Below are 24,260 nucleotides of genomic sequence, written 5' to 3'. Positions count from 1 at the left end.
ATTAGAACAGAGGAATTGTGAGGAGGATGGATAGTGAATAAAATGATGTAGGGAATGGACACAGAAGATAAAAAAAGAAATTGCCTGTATGGGTAAAGAAGTAAAAAGCTAAGGGTCATAAAATAAAGGTAATTAGAAACAGAACCAAAGAAGACTTGTGGAAAAATTAGTTTCACGCAACAAATGGCCAGGTGCTGAATTGTGCTTCCAAAGGTTGTACTGGAATCCAGTTCACTTGCAGTGTTCACGAGTGAAGTGGATAAAAACTTTTAAGAAATAATTTGCAGAACTATGGTGTCAGAGAATGGGGCTCTTGGTTGGTTCTTATACAAACTGATGGGGTGAAAGGACCTCCATCATTATGTGATTATCATCAGGAAGTGGTGTTGAGTATAGAATTGAGAGAATAGTTAATGTAACTATAGAGACTATAGATTATATAGCTTTTTATTAATTCCATTGTATATATTTGTTCTACTGTGAATGCCCACAGGAAAATGAATATTAGGATATGTACTGAATATATTTTGTGTAAAGATATAGAAATATAGATATATTTTATATAGTATTTACATACTTTCTTAATACATTTACTTTGAACTTTGTTAACTAGTATTGTATTAGGATAGTTGCAGGCACATCAATATGAGGTTTTACTTCATAGGATGTTTATTAGCCCTTATCAATTGCTCTGAACTTAAGAGCCAATCACATTGGTGATCTAGAGTCACTTTCAGGTAAAAGAGGACAACCGATACTTTGCCTGAAGGGGATCAGTGATCTGCAAAGGGTTATTCGACAGGCCAGTACTGAAACTACCTGTTGTTTTAAACATCACTTTTATTTAATGTTGGACTTTGAAATCCCAGCTGCCAGGATGGGATGTGAACTCTGATTCTTGGTGCAGTAACATAACTATGTCACCATATAATTCTGTACAGTGACAGTAGAGTACAGCAATACAGTGGGAGGACAGCATGTAGTGTTATAATCACAGAAAATAACTAGACATGTTGAAAAACCATTGAACTTCATGGCTGAAGGCCTGGTGTGAGAATTATCATGAGCCTTCTGGGCCTCTGCAGCCAAGTGTAGAGTTTGGGCTCTGAGGTTTCTAGTGCACCTGTATTTGTTAACTTTTGTCTTAACTAGAGTCATTAAGCTTTCTGTTTAATCTTGTCAAATTTATTTTAACTGGCATGGGTTTTCTACATCCTGTGATTATTTGAAGTGGACTCCTGACTAGTGCTTATTGAGGGGTCCTTGTTCTGAGATAGATTTGTCTTGCAGTGTTGGCTTGGTCAAGTCACCAATGTTCAGTTGGAATTCCTATGTACAGACTCTTGTTTCTGTCTCTACCTGGGAGTGTGACATTCCTCCACACCTGGGTTCAGCTGTTGCCAGTGCACTTTGTGACAAAATTGGAGATTAGTCTAAATAGTTCTTTTTGACTGGTCCAGAGACAATGGGCTGAATTATGCCCTTCTATAATTGGAAAGTGTCTGTGGTTATATGGAGAAACATCGAGGGAGCAGTTTACAATGTAGGAAGAACAGTGAGTGAAGGAGCAGTGTGTACAGCAACCTCAGGGAGTAGTGTGAGCATCCACACCACAGGAGTAGTGAAACTTCAGACATTGAGGGAATACAGATTACAATAGTAATCCGCATTCCCTATTTTGAAAGGTTGAGTAAAAGGCTTTTTTCTTTGGCGTGAAGGAGGAAAAGGTAGAGAATTATATAAGAGGCATAGACACAGTGGGCAGCCAGTGTCTTTTTTCAAGGGCACCAATGGCTAATACCAGAGGACATACTTTTAAGGTGTGTGGGAGAAAGTTTAGGAAAGATGTCAGAGGGAGTGTGTGTGTGTGTGTGTGTGTGTGTGTGTGTGTGTGTGTGTGTGTGTGTGTGTGTGTGTGTGTGTGTGTGTGTGTGTGTGTGTGTGTGTGTGTGTGTGTGTGTGTGTGTGTGTGTTTTTACACAGAGAGTGGTAAGTGCTTGAATTGCACTCCTAGGGGTGATGGTAAAAGCTGATACATTAGGCACTCAGATAGGCATACAGATGAAAGAAAGCTGGATGCTTATAGTCTTTGTAGGAAGGGTGAGACTGATCATGGAGTAGATTAAAATGATCAGCACAACATTGTGCGCTAAAGGACCTATACTGTTCTGATTTCGATGTTGACAGCACCAACGGAGCAGTTTTGGAGGTGGAATGGGTCCCATTCAGAGTATATTTATGTCCATTTCTAATTGCCTTGAACTGGGTAGCAAGTAAGAGTCAACCTGGTTGGTGGGTCTGGAGTCAAACACTGGCCAAATTGGGTAAGAACAGCTGATTTCCTTCCCTGAACAGAAACAGTGAACCAGATGTTTCTTCTTGACATCTCAGTAGTGAGATAAGCTTCTTTTTAAAACTTTTTTTAAAAAAAACCCTCCAGATTGATTTTACATTTTGATTTACAGTCCCCAGCTGTTGGGGTGGATTTTGGCTACTACTCTAGTAAATTAAATATTATGCCATTTTGAGTATTGTGAGAAATATATGTGCAGCAGTATCGTGAGAGTAGTTCTGAGTGCAGCAAAGAGATCATATAGTAAATACAGCAGAGTTTAGTGGACAGAGATCACAGTAGTGTTGATGGTTTTGGAATGAACTAGTATTGGTAGACTATTTTAAGAGAAGCTGACGTGTGGTAGAAGAAATAAAGGCATCGACTATTTCCAAAAAAATTGGAAGGGCAAAGGGGCTTGGTCTTATGCAGGATTCCCTAAAGGTCAACGTGCATGAGTCGCTGGTAAGGAAGGCAAATGCAATGTTAGCAGTCGTTTCGAGAGGACGGGAATTTAAGAGTAAGGATGTAATGCTGGGGTTTTATAAAGCATTGTGCAGACCACATTTGGAACATTGTGAGCAGCTTTGGGCCTCTTATCTAAAAGATGTGCAGGTGTTGGAGAGAATCCAGAGGTTTACTAGAATGATTCTGGGAATGAAAGGGTTAATGTATAATGGCTCTGGGCCTGTACTTGCCAGAGTTTAGAAGAATGAGGTGGGGGGAGGGGGGAAAATCCGCACTGAAGCCTGTTTTAAATTGAAAGGCCTAGATAGAGTGGATGTGGAATGTGGAGAGGATGTTTCCTATAGTGGGTGAGTCTAGGACCAGAGGGCAGAGCCTCAGAATAGAGGGACGGCAATTTAGAACAGAGGTGAGGAGGAATTTCTTTAGCCAGAGGGTGGTAAATCTGTGGAATTCATTGCGACAGATGGTTGTGGAGGCTAAGTCATTTGTTACATTTAAAGTGGAGGTTGGTAGTTTCTTGATTAATCAGGAGGTCAAAGGTTACAAGGAGAAGGCAGAAAAATGGAGCTGAGAGGGAAGATCAATCAACCATGATGAAATGGCAGAGTAGACCCAATGGGCCGAGTGGCCCGATTCTGCTCCTGTGTCTTATAAGGGAGAGAAAGAGAAGCAGCGAGAACAGTTTAGTTTGTTCTGTTACTACACGATTACATCAGAAACAACTGTTCTCTGGACTTCAATACCAGTCACTTCATTAAACTTACCAGTGGGGATTCTGCTATTTTATTGTCATGCATAAATTTTAAGGACCTTCCATCTTAGTCCAACACCCACCCTCTCCCACACCATTTTGAAATCAAAGTGAATGTAGGGCAGCGGTGCAGAAGAGTTTTGCTGATAGCACAGATCCTTCACTTCACACAGCTGTGGCCACTAATGCTCCACTGTCTCACATCCATTTTAAAACTTGCATCACTCTTCGGTGTACCAGCAGGGGTTGTGTCCAGGGAATCATGCAATGGAAGATCTTGAACAGAAACCCTTACCATATTGGACTATGCTATCAATAATAGACATTACTGAAACCTTATTTAAATTTCACAGACAAAAATTCGTACATACTCCAATGACAGACCAGTCATTTTGCATTGCCTTTTGAGTTTTCAGTATTTGAAGATTGGACAATCCTACAATGATAAATTATGGGGGAAGAGCATGTTCTGGGTTGTGAAAACACTGTCCAATTACCACCACACATTCCTATTCCATCCCACAACTCTGCAATGTTTTCCTCACTGTAAAGTTTTCCAATTCTTTTTTCTAAAGTTGAAAATGTTTTCTGAGAGTTTTTAGGAGTCTGAAGTGTAATCCAGAAGATGTGTCCCACATGTATTCACTTCCAGTAATCAGTGCAGAGTGGTTGAAACTGGCTGGTGGACAGAGTTATTTAATTCTATCTATGCACTTGAATCGGCATCAAGCACGAGATGGCAGAGACACCAGCGGACAATTCCATGAAATTGTCCCATACCTGGTGGGTTTCACAGTGTCTAGTTTATAGATCTGAGGATCCAGAGCTGCATTTCTTGACATTTATTTTATATATATCTAATTTAGGAGGGAGGGCTCGGTTAGACAATATGAAATAAATTCTCAGCAGTCACTCTGATAGACCCTTGCATGCCTGAGGTACTGGGTACACTGAATGCCACAGGAATATTGAGTGTCGTTAAGGAGGAACTCGGTGCCACACACACACAATCTCCAAAATTACACACTTACGCACAGATAAACACACGTTCCCCTACCGACATATACAGACACCAGCATACACATATCCTCTAAATCATACACGTTTTCCTTCTCCTGAGGCAGTCCCACAGGGTTGAGGATGACTTGGATTCCACACCACTGCTGTGTGTTCTTCCCACGGTGGGACCTGTAGACTCTGCCAGAGATGAGGCAGGAGATACTCATTCCAGTTGGTGGGGCAGATGATGGGTTGTTTGGGAGAGGACTCAATCCTTCCACCATTTACTCTGAGCTTTTGTGGACTCGAGGTTTTTAATGCCATCTACGATTATCCATCTCATTTTTGCTTAGTCAGTGTTTCCACAAGTTAGTGAGGATGTCATGAAACTTCAAGGAGAATACTTATGAATCATTTCCTCTGTCCACTTGGTAGCCCCTCGCTTGACAGAATTTACAATAGAACAGCCTGAGCTGGGAGTCCAGTGTTAGTCATAATAACAATATGGATTGATATAATTAGTCCTCCATACTGGGGATAATGTCCTGGGAGAGGATGTGGGCACCAGTTCAATTATACTGGTAATGGCTTTGGAGAATTTTGAAGAGACAATATGCATGGTATTTCTCTGGTGATTTGAGGTGCCTGTTGTTAATAGTCCATGTCTCGGACGCAGGGATCACTGCTGAACTCTCTATGAATTTTGTGCTGAGTTTAGAGCATTGAATCTTTAATCCCTTGGCCAACAGTTGTGCTGATGTAAAGATGACCTTCACCATCAAGGTCTGGTCTGTCTTCCTTGAGGAATGGCTCAATTCCATCAACTGAGGTCCTTGGGCACATCCTTGTCTTCCCAGAACTGATCTAAGGTGCACAAATCCCACACCTTGACAAGACCTGACGAAATATTCCCTCAGACCTTGTGAGAGGCAAGTGCAGAAATCGCAAGGGCCCTAGCAGAGATGTTTAAAAAATCCTTGGGCATGGATGAAGTGCTGAAATATTGGAGGATAGCTAATATTCTTCCATTGTTTAAGAAAGGGACTAAGAATAACCCAGGAAATTATAGACTGGTGAGCCTGACATTAGTAGTGGAAACGTTATTGGAAGATATTCTGAGGGACTGGATATGCAAGTATTTGGATAGACGGGGGCTGATTCAGAATAGTCAACATGGCTTTTATGCAGGGCAGGTCATGTCTAACCAATCATGAGTTTTTTGAGGAAGTTACCAAGAAGGTTGATGAAAGCAAGGCAGTGGATGTTCTCTACATGGACTTTAGCAAAGCTCTGCAAGGAAGGTTGGTCAAGAAGGTTCAGTTTTCGAGGTAGAAAAACTGGATTAGACATTGGCTTGCATGAGGTCAAAAAGCGGTAGGTAAACAGTGGCCTCTCTGACCGGTGGCCTGTAAGTAATGGTGTGCTGCAGGGATTGGTGTTGGGTCTATTGCTGTTTGTCCTCTATATCAACGAGCTGGATGCAAATTTGAGGATGACACCATGACTGGGGGGCTAGTGTACAGTAAGGAAAACCATTAAAGCTTGCAGCGGGATCTGGATCAACTGGAAAAGTGCGTGGAAAATGGCATATGGAATTTAATGCAGACAAAGATGAGGTGTTATAATTTTCTGTGTGGAATGAGCTTCCTGTAGAAGTAGGAGAGGCCAGTTCAGTTGTGTAATTTAAGGTAAAATTGGATAGGTATATGGACAGGAAAGGAGTGGAGGGTTATGGGCTGAGTGCGGGTAGGTGGGACTAGGTGAGATTAAGAGTTCGGCATGGACTAGGAGGGCCGGAATGGCCTGTTTCCGTGCTGTGATTGTTATATGGTTATATGGTTAATTTGGGACGACAAACCAGAGTAGGTATTACACAGTGAGTGGTGAGCAGTAGGGCACTGAGGTGTGTGGTAGATCAGAGGGTTCTGGGAATACAGATCTATAATTCCTTGAAAGTGGTGTCACAGGTGGATAGGGTTGTAAAGAAAGCTTTTGTTACTTCATAAGTCAATGTATTGAGTAAAAGAGTTGCAATGCTATGTTGAAGTTGTACAAAATGTTGGTGAGGCTTAATTTGGATTATTGCGTGTGCAGTTTTGATCACCTACCTACAGGAAAGATATAAAGATCGAAAGAGTGCAGGGAAATTTTTCAAGGATGTTGCTGGGACTTGAGTTGTGGGAAAAGGTTGAATAGGTTAGGACTTTATTCCCTAGAACGTAGAAAATTGAGAGGAGATTTGAAAGAGTTTAAAAGGTTTAGGTAGGGTAAATGCAAGGTAAAATGTTTAAGAGGAGCAAGAGGGGGAACTTTTTCACTCAAAAGTTGATGAGTGTGTTGTACGAGCTGCCAGTGCAAGTGGTGAATTTAGATAGGTCCATGGATGGTGTGGCGGCTGCAGTTACCAGCCGCACCATCAACCGGGCATATTAAAGTGTCCTGTAGCCGACCGTCCTCCTGATAATCTGGCAAACGACTGAGCTGTTTCATTACACCAGCCTAAGTAGATGCGGCTGGATAGTTTAATTGTGCCTTCCTGCTACAGCCAGGGTGGTGTTCTCTGGAGCTGCTTCATTTATGCCGTATCTTTTTAAGGAGAGGAATGCTTTTCCTCCCTTGCAGTTTACTATGGACTGGCCAGCATCGAATATAAACCCGCGGTGAGGAGATGAGTGGTGTCTCTTGGTTTGAGGAGTATTTACTATGTTGTTGTAACCAAGTTCTGTTTTGTTTAGCTGATTCAAGTTTGGACTCTGTTGAGTTTGTAAACATTTTGGGTAAATGAAACCCCTATTTTTCACCTTTACCTGCTCTCCTAGTTTTATGCTTACCCTGGTCCTTCACAGATGGGAAGGATATGGAGTGCTATGATCTGGGTCCAGATCGGTGGGACTAGGCAGGTTAATGGCTCGGCAGAGACTAGATGGGCCGAAGGGCCCGTTTCTGTGCTGTAGTGTTCCATGACTCTCAAGATGAGGGCACTAAAACAACTGCCGCAAAGAAATATTGCGACAAGCAAATCAATGTCGAAAGTTCTGTGAACCTCTCGAAGATGGCTCATCTCAGACAGCATATAAAAGATAACGTGATGATTTTCAGCCAATTGGAGCTGCAGAGTATTCATATAATCTGAAATGCATTGATCTATCATGGTTAGCATCTGGGAGAGACTCCAGGTCTCACTAACAGAAACCAACGGTGCTCTGCACCAACCAATCAGGAAATCTAGGAACGCAAACACGAGGAAATCTGCAGATGCTGGAAATTCAAGCAACACACACAAAATGCTGGTGGAACACAGCAGGCCAGGCAGCATCTACAGGGAGAAGCACTGTCGACGTTTCGGGCCGAGACCCTTCGACAGTACTTCTTCCTACAGGAAATCTAGGAGCTAATTTAACATTCATTCCCAGATTGCAATCTCCACTTGACCACAAGGGATAAGACACAGCACTAGAGACAACAGAATGTCAAGGCCGTAAACTCATAACCTAACGAACAGACTGTAAATGTAAAGATTATGAGATATCCAGCAATTCATTGGTAACTATGACGTGTATGAATTCTTCAGTATTGTCAAAGTTTCCTATGTCCCACATATCTACAGCCACTCTTTTCAGAGCCGATTCTCTGAGCGGTGAATGGAAGGAAGACTTCGGACAACTCCTCACTGAGACTCTGTCGTGAATATCCGTGACGCCTTGCCACAGGAATCAGCTCGTCTCACCGCTGGGTCAACTGACAAGAAATCAAGTGGGCCACACACCAGTTGATTAAAAAAACTGTCTGCGGGAGCAGATGGTAACTTCTTATGTTTTAACTTTGGCTGAGAGGAACTTCAGTCAGTGATATATACACACACAGTCACTGACATATATTTCAACCTATCACTGACGCATCTCTCCTATCTTGAAACGTTGGCTACAGACAGTCCTTGTAATTGATACGAGTGCATTGAGTTGACCTTTTTCCTAAACTAATCCTTTGGACTTGACACAGAATTTACCAAGAGATTAAACTAATGTAACCTCCGTTTGCTATCAATTTACTGAACCTTCGTCAGATTTAGTATCGGGTAGTATCTGCCCCTTTCTCTATTCTGTTGTCTGAAACTGACCAAGGCCGCCCTTTGTTCGAACCGATTGATATGAATAGATATCCAGAACCGAGGTTACGAGTTATACTTGTCTCATGTTAAACAAAATGAATAGACTACGTGTTGGCAAACCACAGCACAAATTTTGCTGCTAAAATGGTACCAATTTAGTTCAGAGAAATTGCACTTTAACTTCTTCCAGAACATCATACTGGTCACTCTGATTTGAGAAGTACTTCGATGGGAGAGGGTGAAGGGAGCTTTGCTCTGTCCGTCACCCTTCCCCCCCCCCCCCCCCCCCCATCTTCCCTGTCCCTGTTTGGCGGGATTGTCCAGAAAAAGCTTTATTCCGCAGGACAGTGTAAAGACCTGGAAGTGTTTGATGGGACCAGGGTAGAGGGAGCTCAGCTCCATATCCAACCCATCGTAATATAAGTGACCTGTGGACGTTGATAGTTCAGACCAGTGATTAAAAAAAAGACTTACATAATTCCTTAGACACATAGTTAAACCGGGAGATTTATTCTACAATTATCCAACAATGCTCTTCCTTTGCTGATAGCATCGAATGGGTTCCAGTCTTCTCATCTCATCATATTAACCGTGGGTTAAGATGACGAGACTCGGTCGCCCCAGCAGGTCGACACAACTCTGATGTTCAAGGAATAAATCCGGGACTGTGGGTTGAATGAATGACGGGTTTGTGGTGGAAGGCGGGAGATGGGCTAAAGGAAAGAGGTAAGGTGGAGTTCGAGGGGGAGTCAGATGAGGTTGGTCGAGGGAGGTGAGTAGAGTTGGAGAGACTGAGGTGAGTAGGGAAGTGGACAGGGGGATGGAGGGAGAGGGGTCGGGTGGAAAGAATGATGGAAAAAAGGTTTCTACATTTTGGCAACACTTGTTGTGTTGTTCTCAGTGGCAATCTATCTCTGGGCTTTAAGCCCGGACGTGTATTGGACTGTGCGGTGCCAAGCCTTTGCAACTTTTTATTCTGATTAGACCGAACGCCCCAACTTCAATGGGTAAGGAGAGTGGGCAGTGCAGGCAGGGCTAAAATCCTCAGGGGTATCCTGACTAACGGATGAATTCTCCGCCTGGCCAGAGTTCCCCAAACTAAGGCCAACCAACGCCTACCCCTAGTTCACTTTAGATCGAGTTGAACTCACTCACACCTGGTGCTAAAGGAGCTTAGACCATCCACGTGTTCTTGTGTCTTCACTGTAAGACCTGCCAACTGGGCGACCCTTACGGATACCGCTCGGAACCACCAAGCATCTTGCAAATAAAATCCAAGGTTAACTTTACACTTGTGTGGGCAAATCCCGATAAGGAATTACTTTATCAACAACAAAAAGACTATAGTGAGGGACAAGATTTATTCCGTACATTTTGGAATATTAGCATGGACTTTTTCCATATCCTCACCGTGATCTCCCTTTCTGCGAAATAGCTCGCAATCTCTATTCATTCCAGGGAGTAATGTGTGCGCTGAGATCTAGCCTGTCCCCAATGCAGACTCTCTTTAATTAGTTGAAACCGGGAGCCCTGCACCAAAGCATAGTGAGACTGTAATATGATGAACTCCCTTTGTTGAAGTGTCACCATAAATGTTCCCGATAAGCAAAGGCGAAAGGGATCAAAGGAAATAAGCTTCTCAATTTCCTGACTCGGTCTCGTACTTTTCCTTACCTAGCCTTCCTCCCTTAAACAACACACCCGACAATCCGTCCCGTTTCTTGCCGACAGAAGTTCAGAGGTCAACCGAGCACTTGGAAATAATTGTGTATTAATAACCCTTTCAAAAGGCTTATTCTATGCTTTTCCCTCAGATGACAAACGACTTTATAAATTCGCACTGAGATGACATCCAATTTTATTTTTTTCTGTCACGATTCTGTAAGCGGAGTTTGAAACCTAATCTGCTCTGGGGTTATGACCCAAAGTGTTCCTTTACAAAGCGCTCACAATCGGAGCTGGCATATCTACTCTTATTAAATATTTCTCCAAACACAACATAATCAGCCTTCCCTGATTCTCAACAATAGTGGCTGGCAGGCGGCTTTCTAAGGTACGTTTAGATGTTTTCTCTCTTTCCTTGTTTGTTATGACTAGAGTGGGCCTGTGTTTTGGGTTGGGCGCACGCCAGTCCCGAGTGTATGGACTATATTTTCTTGGCTACCTATAAGACCAGAAGGCTGCGTAATTACAGCGGCGAGGCTCCGTCCTTGGAATATGGTTTTCAATTCCAAGTTTAAGTATGAACGACAGTCTCCTAATGTATTCAGCGGTGCATTTCAATAAAGCAACCTGTTGATATACGTGGAATTAAAGTTACTCTATCTGTCAATCTTATTAAACCACGTGAATGCGACGCCCGATATCCGCAGTCTTCAATCTCAGGTTTCCAGCTAACATCCAATTGGAGGAACCCAGCAGGCCAGGCAGCATTTATGAAGGGACGTTTCGGAATTCCAGACTCCCGATGAAGGGTCTCAGCCCGAAACGTCTTCTCTTTATTCCCCACCATAGATGCTGTCTGACCTGCTGGGTTTCTCCTGCACTTTGCGTGCGTTGCTCAAGATGAGCATCATCTGCAGAATCTCCTGTGTTTATGACATCCAGGTGGACCCAGTCCCGTGGACGTGGAATGATTTATTGATATGTTCACTACGAAGCTCCCACAGTGTAGGTGAATCTCAGGGTTGAGTCCTCTCGTTGGGGGATTCCCAGCTTGAGGTTTGTCTTCTATCTGGAATATCATATCATTCTCGCCAGCTAATATCAAGACTCTCACCCTAAATTTCACTAATTCTAACATCGATTCAAATCGATTTATCAGTAACGCTCTACTTTCGGATAAAGTTTGGGATGAAGTCAATACAGTGATTGGATATTATACCCCCTGCACGATTGCCAACTTTGTTTCCCCAATCCTTCAACACTAAAGGATTATGGGTAAGGGGTATGAAAAAAAAAATTATTCAACGTAAATTCCGAACAGTGACTCTTACAATCAGCATTGGATGGAATTTCACCAACGGATTGAATTGCTGGGTCACTTTTTGTTATTATTTCATACATTTGAGAGGGGATTTAGAGTTTTGCTCCGTCCCAAAGACCTTTCAGCTTTAGGTGCTGGTTCCTATATGCTCTTTAAAATCCTTTCCATGTAAATTGCAATGAAATGTAGAAGGGGTAAGAGGGAAAGCATTGATGGGAAAGGGGAGGTTAATCCTGGTTTAATGCAGTGATGCTGCTATAGGACCGAGCTGTGCTGATTGTGTTATCTCTGCCTAACATTTGTATCTCGCTCAATTCCTGCAGCCAAATAGCTGGGAGAAAGTGGAGATGTATGGACTGCTGATGCCTCGGGAAAATGTGTTATTAATATCTAAATAACGTTGCCATATTTGAGCTAAATCTCTCTCTCTCACTCTTTCCTGGTGTGGGATGAATTCGTTTGAAGTGCAGCCCTATCGCATTCTCTCATCCTCTTTCTTCGTTATGCTTTCTCACTTCTGACACATGAATCGAAGATAGTTAAACTCATGCAAAATATTAAAACATACTCAATTTCCTAACTCAGTCTGGCAAATTATTCTCTCTCCCTTTCTTTCTGTATTCCTTTCTCTACACTTTTCTACCCCTTTTACATCCTTACTTTCAATTACTCTGATTTAAATCGTATTAATGGTTTCGAGTTCCTTTGCTCTGATGTCTCTCGCTGTCGGCCCTCAACATCCAAAAAGAGCATCATTCTCTCTTTCCCTAGGTCCTGGTTCCCCACCTCTCACGTTTTCCGTCACTTCATCCTCTTCAAATCCGATCTCTTTCCCTAAATCGTTTCCCCATTCTCTTTTTCCAGTTCGTTGAACTTGGACCACTCCGGTTTACTGTCATCAACTTGCGTTCTCGCTCGCCTACTCGCGTGTTTATTTATGTAAACCCCGACTAGTAAAGCACTCCGCGCTAGTATTTGCTTTAGTAATTACGATCTCAGTGCTGCGCCTTATTTGTCTCCGCTCTCTCTGGCAAGTGTTATTCGTGTGCTCGGTATATCCTTTCCTTTAATTGAATATGCACATTACAATGAGTTGCATCCTCAGATAATTTGACATTCTTCTATCTCTTCCTGGCCTCTATTATTTCAGCTGATTTCCCCTTGCAATCACAGAAATCCTCCCTGCTTTCTGTTTGATTAGATTCGCAACTTCCAGGTGACCCTCCGGTCTTCAAGTACCGACTGTAGCCTCTTTCCCCGATACAGAGTGCTGGTTAGGTAAATGGATAGGCGCTCCTCGCAAGCCACACACACACACACACACACACACACGAAGAAAACACCTCCACGAGCTAAACACCCCCCCCCCCGCCCCAAAATCACTTCAGTGGGTGTCACCTGTATTTTAATCACATCTCTTTTGGTCCAAATTAGATGACACGTTGCCGTGAGCAGGGCAATTGCGCCTCGGTTATGCGGTCTCACCCTGCGCAGCCAGATGCAACTGGCTTGTCTAAATGTTTACACGATCCCTAAAAAAAAAAATCACCACCTCCCCACTCCAGGACATACGGCTATGCAGCGAACACATGAACAAACCTCACCAAAAGCAATCATCCAGTCAATGATTCGAAACTTCTCAGCTGGAATCCCCAAACGCCCATCTCTGCGGTCCCCACGCATTAATTATACTATCAGACTGACCCATCGTCCATTTGTGTTTTCCAAATCTTTTTTTTAAAGCTACGTTTGGTCAGTTTACGTTAAAACTCTACTTGCTCGCCATTTTTGTTCAGCTTTGACATGCCACCCAATGTAGTTCTCCCGAATCTATCAATCTCCCATTTATAATTATATTCATGCATTCATTGTGTTGCATTTTCGTAATCGTCATCAGCATTTCTACCTGCCCCGTGTCACACAGATTACAAACATATTAAGAGATATTTCACTGTATTGAAATCACCCCGCGTGTTTTCGTTATATTGTCTCCCCTGTTTGCCGTTTTCCCGATTATGTAAAAATCTATCTCTATTTAAGACCTTTTTTTTGGGAGTCGATAATTGCAGAAATTGGACTTTTGGGAGGGACGTTGAAGCAAAAAAAATGCTACCCCTACCCCAACGCAAAAAAAGCACATACAAACAACTTTCGGCACACACCACTCTGTGAAACCGGTTAGAAGTCAGCAGATGAACCTTATCTCCCATTGCCATTCATTGTCTCTCAATTATTTCGATTGTTAACTATTTCCTTTTCAGATATATAGTTTAATTTCAACATGTCACATAGTTAAACGTTCCAACATTGATTTCCTGCACTGGACGATTGTTGTCAGCACGAGGTTGAAGGGGCATGTGACAAAATGCTAAATATGTTCTAAAATAATATATACATTTATAAAATTTCTCGGACTATAAAAATGAACTGAAATCTGGCGAATTGGTGCCTGGAGCTACAGAGAGCGAAGCGTTTAAAGATGAAAGTGCAAGAAATAAAAGGGCTCAATTTAATCTGCCTTAAAACCCTTCAACATAACGTTGCGCTTAAAAGTCCCCACAGTGGCTGATTGGGGCTAAATACACTTCTAACCATGGCTAGGAGCTATTACACTCATCGGAAACACAGCCCCTCATTCACACAGCGCCGTTTTCATTACTTTCTTTAATAAGCCTTAACATTATTAAATGTCAGAGAGATGAGAGAGAAAGAACAATCCAGCGAAATCTATGCTTAAAAAAGGAGTGAGGGCATTAGAGCCTCGGCCCCGAGTTACCGCAGTAAAGACACAAATTAACTTGAGATATGTTTGGGTTTCCTGTCGTTCTGGAAAATATAAATAATTATACAAAACAAATCGCTTAAAGAGACAAAGCTGTCCATTGACATTTTCTAACCAACTTGTACTATGGCAAGTATCGAAGACTGAGCAGTACACAAAATGTGTTATTAAATTCCTCTTTTAAAAAAGTTGTGTGTAGTAATACTCTCAGATTGGAACCGATGATTATCGATGATTGGGGGAGGGTGGGGTGGGGGTGGGGTGGTGGTCGGCATATTCTGAGGGTATTAATGTCTACGGCCGTTGACCAACGGAGGTCACCGGACGCCCGCGTTTTGATATCTTAAGCATTTCAAAAACAAAAATCTATTTTAAAGCGGTAAATACGAGTAAAAAATGCTGTATCCCACGAGACAAATTGTTCGAACAAAGCAAATATGCTCTTTAAAAGATCATATCAGTGCTCCCACTAGACAGTTTAGGTTAAAAAGTTTTACAGATGTCTTTTTAACACTTCCACTTAAAACTTATTTACAAATATAAACACGATCACGTCACCTAGGCCTCTTAGAGAAACAATCAGTCTTTTCGCTGTTACCCAGCGGGAACTCGGGCTTCTATTTAAAGGCTGATTGTAAAACGGCAGCACGCGGCGCTCGCTTTTTCAAATGTTTCAACATTTTTAAACATATTATAATATTAAGAGTCAGGAGTTTAGTCGAGTTCGGTTGATAGTTATATATAAATTGAATAAAATTAAACAGAAATGTATCCTTCTCTTAAAAACCTAACTGAAACTTAGGAAACACGTAAAAGAATTAAAAGTTTTTTTAAAGTTGGATTTGCCAAATCGACGACTAATTATTTTTTAACGATGAAAAATTTGCAAGTTGAGCTAAATTGATCTAGATCTACAAGTAAAACGTAAATGCATGAATATTTCACAGTGCATCTTGGTTGGAACTAGATTTATAAAACATTATCTTTTTCGTGATGTTTATAATGGTTTAAACACTTAGTAAAATCTTAAAATTGCAAAATTTTAACATTCCGAATGTCTTCCAGACTTTGTTCAGCTGAGATTTGATTTATATTTATACATTGTTAAGGGGTGGAAGGCTGGCAATGAGGGTTGCAGAGCAGAATACATACAATAGAAACCTCAGATTTTAAAAACGAGACGAAGTTGATAGTTTTTTTTTAAGAAATATCAAAGACCGGGTTTAATGAAACTTGGTGAAACAATGAAATACCTGACTAACTCAGAACAGATTTAAAAGTAAACGAAAAAACACTTCTTCGTTTCCTTTTTATCTGACTGCGATATAGTAAAGGTTTTTATTTTATAATTGATTTAAATATTTAAACATTTCATTGAATGGTTGGATTCAGAAGCAGACGGGGGGCAAACTGCATATGGAATCTGCTTCCCAAATGAATATTGACTGTTTCTAAATGTTTTTTTTTAAATCGTTTTGTACCTTCAGCCAGTTATTCTTTCCCAATATTATTACCAAACTCTTAACAGCGGGGAGGGTTTGCATTATTCATGTGAATCCCTTTCTCCATTATTTCCTCCCTCGCTCTTTTGTCCTGATATTTTTTTCCCCTCTCGCAGATTTTTTGAATGAGAATGTCGGACTCTGTCCGCCTTAGAACAGGCTGCTGTCTTTCTCTTTCTCTCTCCCTCTCTCTTTTCGGCTCTGTTCGCTTTTGTATTTCAGCTTTTAAAACATTTTCAATGGACTCACTGGTCTTTGTGCTCAAGTTCATCTCCAAGTCTGGAAATGAGTCCGTCTTCGAGAAACCCCTTTGTCAAATCCAGTAGAAATGTTTGAACATCTCGTTTGACAGTTTTTTGTCCTTTTTTTTAAAAAAAAGGGCAAATGTTGATTTAAATATTCCCGAGCGCCCCGAAGAATTAAAAATAACAAGCAATCTTTTTTTTTTCCAAAGTTTCGCCACGAATAGTTTCGAATTGGTACACAAGTCAGCGTACCGGTTTCACCCCGTCAACACTTAAAGAATAAAGCAGTTGATTTAACTTATAGGAACTTTGCATGTAATACGTCAAATAATATAGAGCGAGAAGCGGCGTCAGACCCTTGTGTGAGGGGCGCCATTTACTCAGAGACCACATTTCACTAACAAAAACAACCGCATGCATGAAACCAAAGGCAAATATTCGATTATTTACATAAAAATCGTGACAATCCATTTATTTCTGATTTCACCAAGAAGCAATGCTAAATAAGTGCAGGTTCGTAACTTTTGTGGTTCTCCCCCCCCCCCCCCCCCCACATTGATTCCTGGAACGTTGCAGTTTATTTCCTAACAAACTGATGGAGTCTGTTTTACCACCCCCCCCCCACCCCTCCTCTTTCTGTCCCCTTGCTCATCAGAGCAGAGTAAATGTTCCATCTCCTCGCCTTTCATCAGCCGGTCGCCCCGATCTCCCTTCCTAATTGTTACTGATTGGCAAAGCGGGCAACTGTCAGCCGCGGTTTCAAGGGACCGTTTAAGAAACCTGGAGAACGATCTGTCCACAACACAAATTAATTTAAGCACCAACAATACTTTCCATCACAGTCTGGAATGAATAATTGATGGTTCGTCCTGCCAAAGAGGACTGCAGCATATTCTGACTTTCTCCACCCAATGCGTTCTGCACTCGGGGCCGTCTGATGGGTTGAGAGTTTCCCCATTTTGGACAAATTATTCAGCCACGTCTACAGAAAGATTTTCAAAACCCGGTAACAGACAAAAATAACAAAACAATTCCCAATTTCACCGAGAGAAGGCAAGGGGCAGAGCTGCATGCGATCTTTTGCTTTACTACACATTCTATGTAAACATATTCTATGGAATAGAAGCTAAAACGTGGGGGTCGTACAAGCATTTCTTCCCAGATCGATCATGTATGTTTGAGTGAATCAGCAATAGGCAGGGAAACGATTTCGTATGAAGCCAACCCCGAGCTAAATCCCCATCGCTGAGGATCGAGCGCAGGGATGCTAACGGGGGCAGGTACAGGCCACTGATCTGCCGTGTAAAGCCAGACAGCAGTTCCCTATTTTTAAATCCAAACGTACACACACACACACACACACACACACACACACACACACAATGTAATCATTTTATCTTTTTACCAAGAAGCCCAAATTCAGTGAAATGCAAAGAAAACCTCAGCAACACCCCCACCCCAGCATCTTTCCAGCTTACACAAGACGAACCCAACTGCAAGCAAGTGCTAGTGTTACCTTTCTCCCCGAGGATGCCATCAATACTATGTTTAGTCTTTCTGCCCCCTTCTTCCTCTTTCTTCTCCATTTCTTCGTCATCATCTCTCTTTCCAAACTTGGCTCTTAACACCCGACTGATGGAACTCACTTTCAAAAATAAAAGGGAAAAATAAGGAGAAGGAAACTTGGAAAATCGGCAGTATGTTTCAGGAGTGTGGAATCCCTGACCCGTAAACCTTAAATAACTCATTTAATCTAAGCCGATTCTTTACATGTCTCCTGGCCATTAAAGGCAACAATTTAATAATTTAGGATTTAAAACTTCTGATGTAATTTGATAGCATTTACAATGTTTTATTAAAATTAATTGTTGGTACATTCGATCTCTCCTACCAATAATGGTTTTTCCAGATAGTTGTTATAAATTTCTTTTTTTTAAAAAAAAAACAACAAAAAATCTGAGAAGTTTGTGCTGAGAGGTAAATCTCGGGAATTGTCCATAACTGTAATAATCCCTCTCTATTCCCAGACTCTCTGAACATGTAAATTTCGAGTCATGCCATTGATAGGAATACCAATCGGGATGGACCCCCGACTGACGGGATGATCGGCGAAACCAACAGCTCTAGCCCAGCCACAGGGAAGAAAAATGATCACGAAGAAATGCTGCAAAAATGAAGTTTGGCAACAGACAAGGCAGTACAAACAAAACCATTCCAGTCCCATCCATTACACAAAACTCTAACGCAGGGCAGTTGGACTCCTCATTAAACCGACCTGCAACTTCAGTTAATCTGAAATAGAACGTTCAGTTCACCATGACGGAGGTGCAGTTGTATACTTTTTAAAAAGAACATTCGAATTGTGCATGTGAATTTTCGGGGATGTAGACTTTGTGAAGACCAAGTGAGAATTACTTCAACCCCCAATGAAACCCGGGCTTCAGTAACTGCAACTTATGCCATGGGTGGGTTCGGCCATCTCCTTCTGCAAGTCCACCTCTTTAACGTGGAGTGCCGAGCTCAGCCATGGGAGTTTGAGTCTGTCTACAGCGCCCAGGTAGCGGCAGCTACAAGTTGTCCTCACCTGAAGGCACAGTGCTTCTGTCGCAAATCCCATCTTTGAGCAGCTTATCCCTGATCTCCCAACTAAACATCCCCGGGTTTTCTCTCTTGTATTCCTCGATCTTTTTTTCCACATCAGGCGTTGCTACCTGCTTTAAGGGGGGAAAGGACACATAGACACAGACACAGGGAAATAGAGACACAGAAACAAAAAAAAAACTTTTAATTTATTTGACGTGAATCACAAAGTAACTAAATCATTACATTTCCATTCTTGGTTAACAAGTTGTCAAAATAAGTTTAAATATCATGTTTGTTTCCATTCCAATAATTACATCTCTCTATTGAGAATCACTACATGTCTTATCTAACTGCGTGAGAAAGCATGGGGAGGAAGTTATTCACGGTCGTGTATTTAACTTGCGCAGAACTGTGAATTTCTTCAAATTAAATATAATTTTATTGACCACAATGGCTTCGGTCCTACAGATTTGTGGACTATTGTGATTTCAGGTTTGAACTGAAACCCAGTGTCGAATTCCAGTTCAGTTCACTCTGATCTCACCGCCGCTCCTGCCCAGTTTTATTCTGAATGACCCCGTCTGTCCTCGTGAAGAATGAGAAAGCTATCCCTGCCGGTGTGTCAAACGCCACCAGCCGAGACTCTCACTCTTTTAAGTTAATTACCAACTTGATAGAATATCCGCTGGTTAGGGGGGGAGAAGAAAACTGCAACAATAACTTTAAGGAAAGTTTATTTCTTGCGAATTTTGGGAGCATGGTTGCTGTGGTTTAGAGACAAATGATTACGGTTTACCAGCGAGCGTGGAATCCACACTGGGCGTGCACGGGTTTCTGCAGTGGGTTATTTGTTTCGCGATTTTTAAGAAATTAACTTCTTATTTTTCTTCTACTTATACCATTCACAGTAGCGACAACCACCACCACACCTCCGGCACTGGGCCTGGATGAATGGGCAAGCATGAGGAAAAATGCAGGAGATTGGAAAGTGAAACTTCGGAGGGAAGTTGTATTTGCGCGGGTTGGGAATGGCGTGAGGATTTATTACCGCCTGTCTCGGATATGCATTGCTTGCTGCTCTGGCCCATCAACTGGAATGGCCGGAGAGCCTCCTCGCCCCCGCTATTTCCTCCACTCACCCTGGGCTTGCTGCCTCCAATAGCCCCAGGCCGGATTGAGCCAGTCTCTTGATAGCGGCACAAGATTTTGGAAACGCAGCCGTGAGAGACTCGCAACTGCCTGGAAATAACACAAGGCCGGATACCGTGATGGGCCATTTCCACAATTTTGTGTCGAATATGGTTCGGTAGGGGTCTGCCGTTTATAAACACTCCGCCCAGCTGATTAACTCTCCCTTGACCCAGAGGCGTCGACACTATTTATAAACAGAAAGAGAGAGAGAAAAAAGGAGAAAATCAGGAGTTAAACATGAACCGGCCTATACAACAGTCTGTGAGTAAAAGATATCTGGAACTGGGCTAATATAAGAAGCTGAGATTTAAAACTTCCCAATAGTGATCTGCGTCTGTTATGCCTTTATTTCACACGAGCAGTTTAATTAGGAGATCTTATTTCCCCTGAAGTCTCCTGGAATCTCCATCTGCCCCCAAGATTGTGATAATTGTAGAACGGATGAATGCAGCTTTTCAAACAGGTGTGTGTTACTGGCTCGGCTCCAGACTCGGCTGTACGAAGTTAAAGAAATACCCATATCTTACTTTTGCTTTAAGAAATAAATTTGAAAATAAATCGTAATATAGCCTTTCTCCTATTAGGGGAAAAGTACAGAGCTAAGCTTTAGCTGAAATTGTCACTAACTCCAGAGGAGATTAACGTTGTTGTAGATACGCAGGCTGGAAATGTAATCAGAATAATGCAATTAAACTTCCAACTTTTTAAACAGAACTAAGGATATCCGGTCTTGAAGAATTAAAAAACCTTGCTATAGAACTGAGAATAATTCTAATTTAACACATTCCCTCATTACAAATCAGGGCGACCTCTCTTCATTGAAATGTGTTATTTTCCAGTTAAAGGTTGAACTGGGCTAACGAAATCGGCTTAATAAATTCGTTTTCTATGAAAGGTTTGCTTATTAAATGAAGTGTGTTAGTTGTATTTAATGGATAAAAGGCGAGACCGAGTAAAAATACACAGAAGCTGATCGGGAGCTAGCGTTGCCGCACCAGCCTACAGATTGGAGCTCTTTATTTCTTAATCTGAATCAGGCATTGCTAATTTAAAGTAATGATGACCAACACATGCGGTTAGCTAGGGCACAACTCATTCCTCCCAAACATCTCCAAGTGGCTGATTTCTGCACTCGACAGACACTAGAAATTGAAACACTTTCTCCACTCATTATTCCCAGTCATGTTGTTCAAATATTGGTGTAATCCCCCTTATCCCTCTCCTGACTATTCTTCACTCCAGTGTGCTGAATGATGCACTTCATTAAATCCACCAAGCTTGTGTGTTTTGCGGCATGCGTGGCTTGTGGGGTTTCACGAATTTCTCCTTAATCACGAAATGTACGAGGCAAAAGAAGTAACTAAATAAATTCCACCCCAAACCCTACACCGACTCTGTGCAAGGCTGCACGTGCTCGGAAACATTATAACAAAACCAGAATTAGCAATAAATGCCCAGTGCCAATTAATTCAAGGCCTTATGTTAACACAGGTGCATCACAAAGGAGTATTTCGCCAGGGGAAAATAAACCAACTTTTTCTGAACACAGTTAAGCAAATGTTACATTTATCCCAAGTTATTTATTCCGAACAGACATTTAACAAAAAAAAAACAGGAACCCACGTTTATATCCTTACTGTTTGTACAGCCCCCTGATATATTCTAATTTATTTCATTACATTCAGATACACGGTTGATCAGGCGAGACATACCTTCTAAAGGAAATCCGGCCCTGCTGTAGTTTTGACTTGGGCTCGGGCGCATCATCCGCGGTACTGTCCCGGTTAAAGATGTCATTCTAGAATCGGTACCGAAATTAACAGTATCGTGGCGAGGGGAGGGCGGGAGTGGGCAAAAGGAGAAATTTGCAAAAATAATAATGAGCGAGTCACAAAGTCCAACAGACGGGGTGAATGGAGCGGCTCCCTCCCAGTGCACCGCAGCTTACGGCCACTCTGCGTCCGCCGCAAGTGCCTCCGCCGATAGCCTCGCCTCGCTCTGATCTTCCGGAGAGAGAGGAAAAAAAAGTTTCTTAGGAAAGTGAGATGAGGGGTAGAAAACTGATGGAGGAGTTGAGGAGAGCAGTACTTCTAATGTTGAAATCCCCTTCCCAACAGGGCTTTCTTGAGGGGTGCTAATTCTAAACCCACACCCCCCCTTTTTAATGCCCTTTGGTAGAGAGTTTTGAAACTGTTAAAAGTCTCCAGGAAGCTGTGAGATGTTCAGGCGCCCCAAGTTCGGCGCAGTGTGGAGGAGGAGAAGAGTTTAGACTCTGATAGGCTCGGGCGGATTCTTTTATTCACGAGGAGGGAATGAACACACTGACAAGTGAACGCGCCAATGACGGGGGGGTGGGGGGGAGTCTCCGGGCCGACCACACTCTTTCGCTGCCTCGTTATCAATCAAACAGATGTTTTATTAAAGCAAATTTATATCAAAATAACACATCAACCAACAGACAGAAATCGGCGCTAAAAGATGTTTTACCAAATAGAAATATCTCGCCCTGCCTTCTTACCAGCGAGAACCACAGACAGAAACAGCATCATTGACCGAACTTTAGGTGGTGAAATGTTTGGGACTCTCGGTAACAGACAACGCTTGATTTGACTCCCCAGTACTCAGATGGACAAATGTCGATTCAAAAGTAAAATGTCCAGACTCCACAGCCGTGGTGTGGCTGGCTGTCTCTGAACAAATCGTGTATACGAACACCATTAATGACAGATTCGGATACCCCCCCCCCCCCCACACACACACACACACACACACTGAATCTACAGTGCAGTGGGTGCAACGGCAGAAACTGAACGAATGTCAATATGCTCCTCAGATTTCGGGAAGGTTACACAGAACAAACATATCTTGGAAGTATTGTACACTTGAAGGTGTAAAGCAAAGGTGGACGAGTAACGATAAGCGGACGTGCTTTCAGGCCTGAATCTGTTACATTCACCCTGTCTTCCATTTCCCCAATAGTAGAACTGTCCTCCCCCGGGTTAGGTCATTTTGCCTTAACAGTAGCCAGTTTACCCCCACCCCGCCGACGCGTTTTAAAATTGATCTGACCACATTACCGGAGTCTTTCCCCCCAACGGTTTTAATTATTGTTGGTAAAATTTGTTAATCCACACCGGGGAAACGGTGAGAGGAAAAAGTAAATTCATTCTGTTTAAATCAGCTGTTTATGCTGATATCCTGACAGCGAAGGGGCGAGCATTTGCCCTGCCTTCTGCACAGTTTATAGAGCGCGGGTCTAGCTGCAGAAGGTGTGTGTTTTCAAGTCTTGAACCTTTCTGATGGATTTGTAAAAGAACCCCCTTATTCTGAAAAATCCGTGACGTTATCTCCTTTCCAAAGACACATGACTGAAAATACAGTGTTTTCTCCGAGGTACACATAACACCCACACCTACGCACACACTCAAACATTCAATCAACGCTCTTAATCATCTCCCCACGCACCCGCAGAGACACAGAGTCCCACAAACACAAACTCCCATACACGTCCACACGCACATTCTCTTCAACATACACACTAACTTATATCTTCCGTGCATTTAGACAAGCAATCACAGCACCCCCCCCCCCCCCACACACACATCACTAATGCAGACACAGCCCAGTATACAATTTTTACGCATGCATACATCCGCACGTTTTGAAATAGGGACACATAGATTTATCCACACGCACACACACGTGTACACACATCCACGCACTTGCCTAAAATACACCTTCTCTGAATATATACACACACATTGAACGCACAAGTGTGCTAGGACACACACACATCATGCCCATCCATACTCACCCTTCACAATTGTGACCCTGAGCGTAGACCGCGCACACACATGTATTCAAATTTACGCAACTTGTACAGAGACCAATCTTTTCCACACAAGCACCCCGCACACAAATAGAACCTTGTTGTGAGAATCACCAAAATGAGTCACAAAAGTTTCTGATTTAATTTCCCCTCGATGGCGGATCTCCCAAGCATGCTAATTGTTCTAATGTAATACAATACTGATCACTGGTGCCAGGAACCAATCGATGATCCCTTATGAAATGTGTTCTGTTATGGCTACTTTACCAAATGTCACTGATGTTAATTATAATAATAAGATTTTTTTTTAAGTTGCGCTTTGCTTCACAAACCCTCCCCTTAATCTTCGTATAATTCGTATTCACCTCGGCTAATAATTCGCCTGCCAAGTAATAACAACGCGTGTGTTCCATAAATGACTTCCTAAATGAAAATTGGTAACAAAGCGGTGACTCGCTGTGTGCCAGGTACCCAGTCTGGAGGT

General features: G+C 42.3%; 1 protein-coding gene across 5 annotated transcripts in view; it reads right to left on the bottom strand.

Moving 5' to 3' along the window:
• Positions 1-23,847, bottom strand: part of LOC140718379 (paired box protein Pax-7) — a 145,605-nt gene extending 121,758 nt beyond the window's left edge. For 2 of the 5 annotated variants that reach the window (XM_073032019.1, XM_073032022.1), the window contains exons 1-4: positions 21,660-22,195; positions 19,896-20,131; positions 18,758-18,887; positions 17,690-17,818 (exon numbers count right to left, since the gene is read on the bottom strand). In XM_073032019.1, the coding sequence (XP_072888120.1) occupies positions 17,690-17,818; positions 18,758-18,887; positions 19,896-20,131; positions 21,660-21,744 (580 nt within the window). In that variant the 5' untranslated portion in view covers positions 21,745-22,195. Of the gene's footprint in view, positions 1-17,689; positions 17,819-18,757; positions 18,888-19,895; positions 20,132-21,659; positions 22,196-23,761 lie in introns of those variants that run through there. The other 3 variants (XM_073032020.1, XM_073032021.1, XM_073032023.1) reach the window with 3 other exon arrangements.
• Between the last annotated feature and the right edge of the window lie 413 nt (positions 23,848-24,260).

Source organism: Hemitrygon akajei, chromosome 29 (genome assembly GCF_048418815.1).
Source record: "Hemitrygon akajei chromosome 29, sHemAka1.3, whole genome shotgun sequence".
Taxonomy (NCBI): Eukaryota; Metazoa; Chordata; class Chondrichthyes; order Myliobatiformes; family Dasyatidae; genus Hemitrygon; species Hemitrygon akajei.
This window is presented reverse-complemented; position numbering and strand designations above follow the sequence as displayed.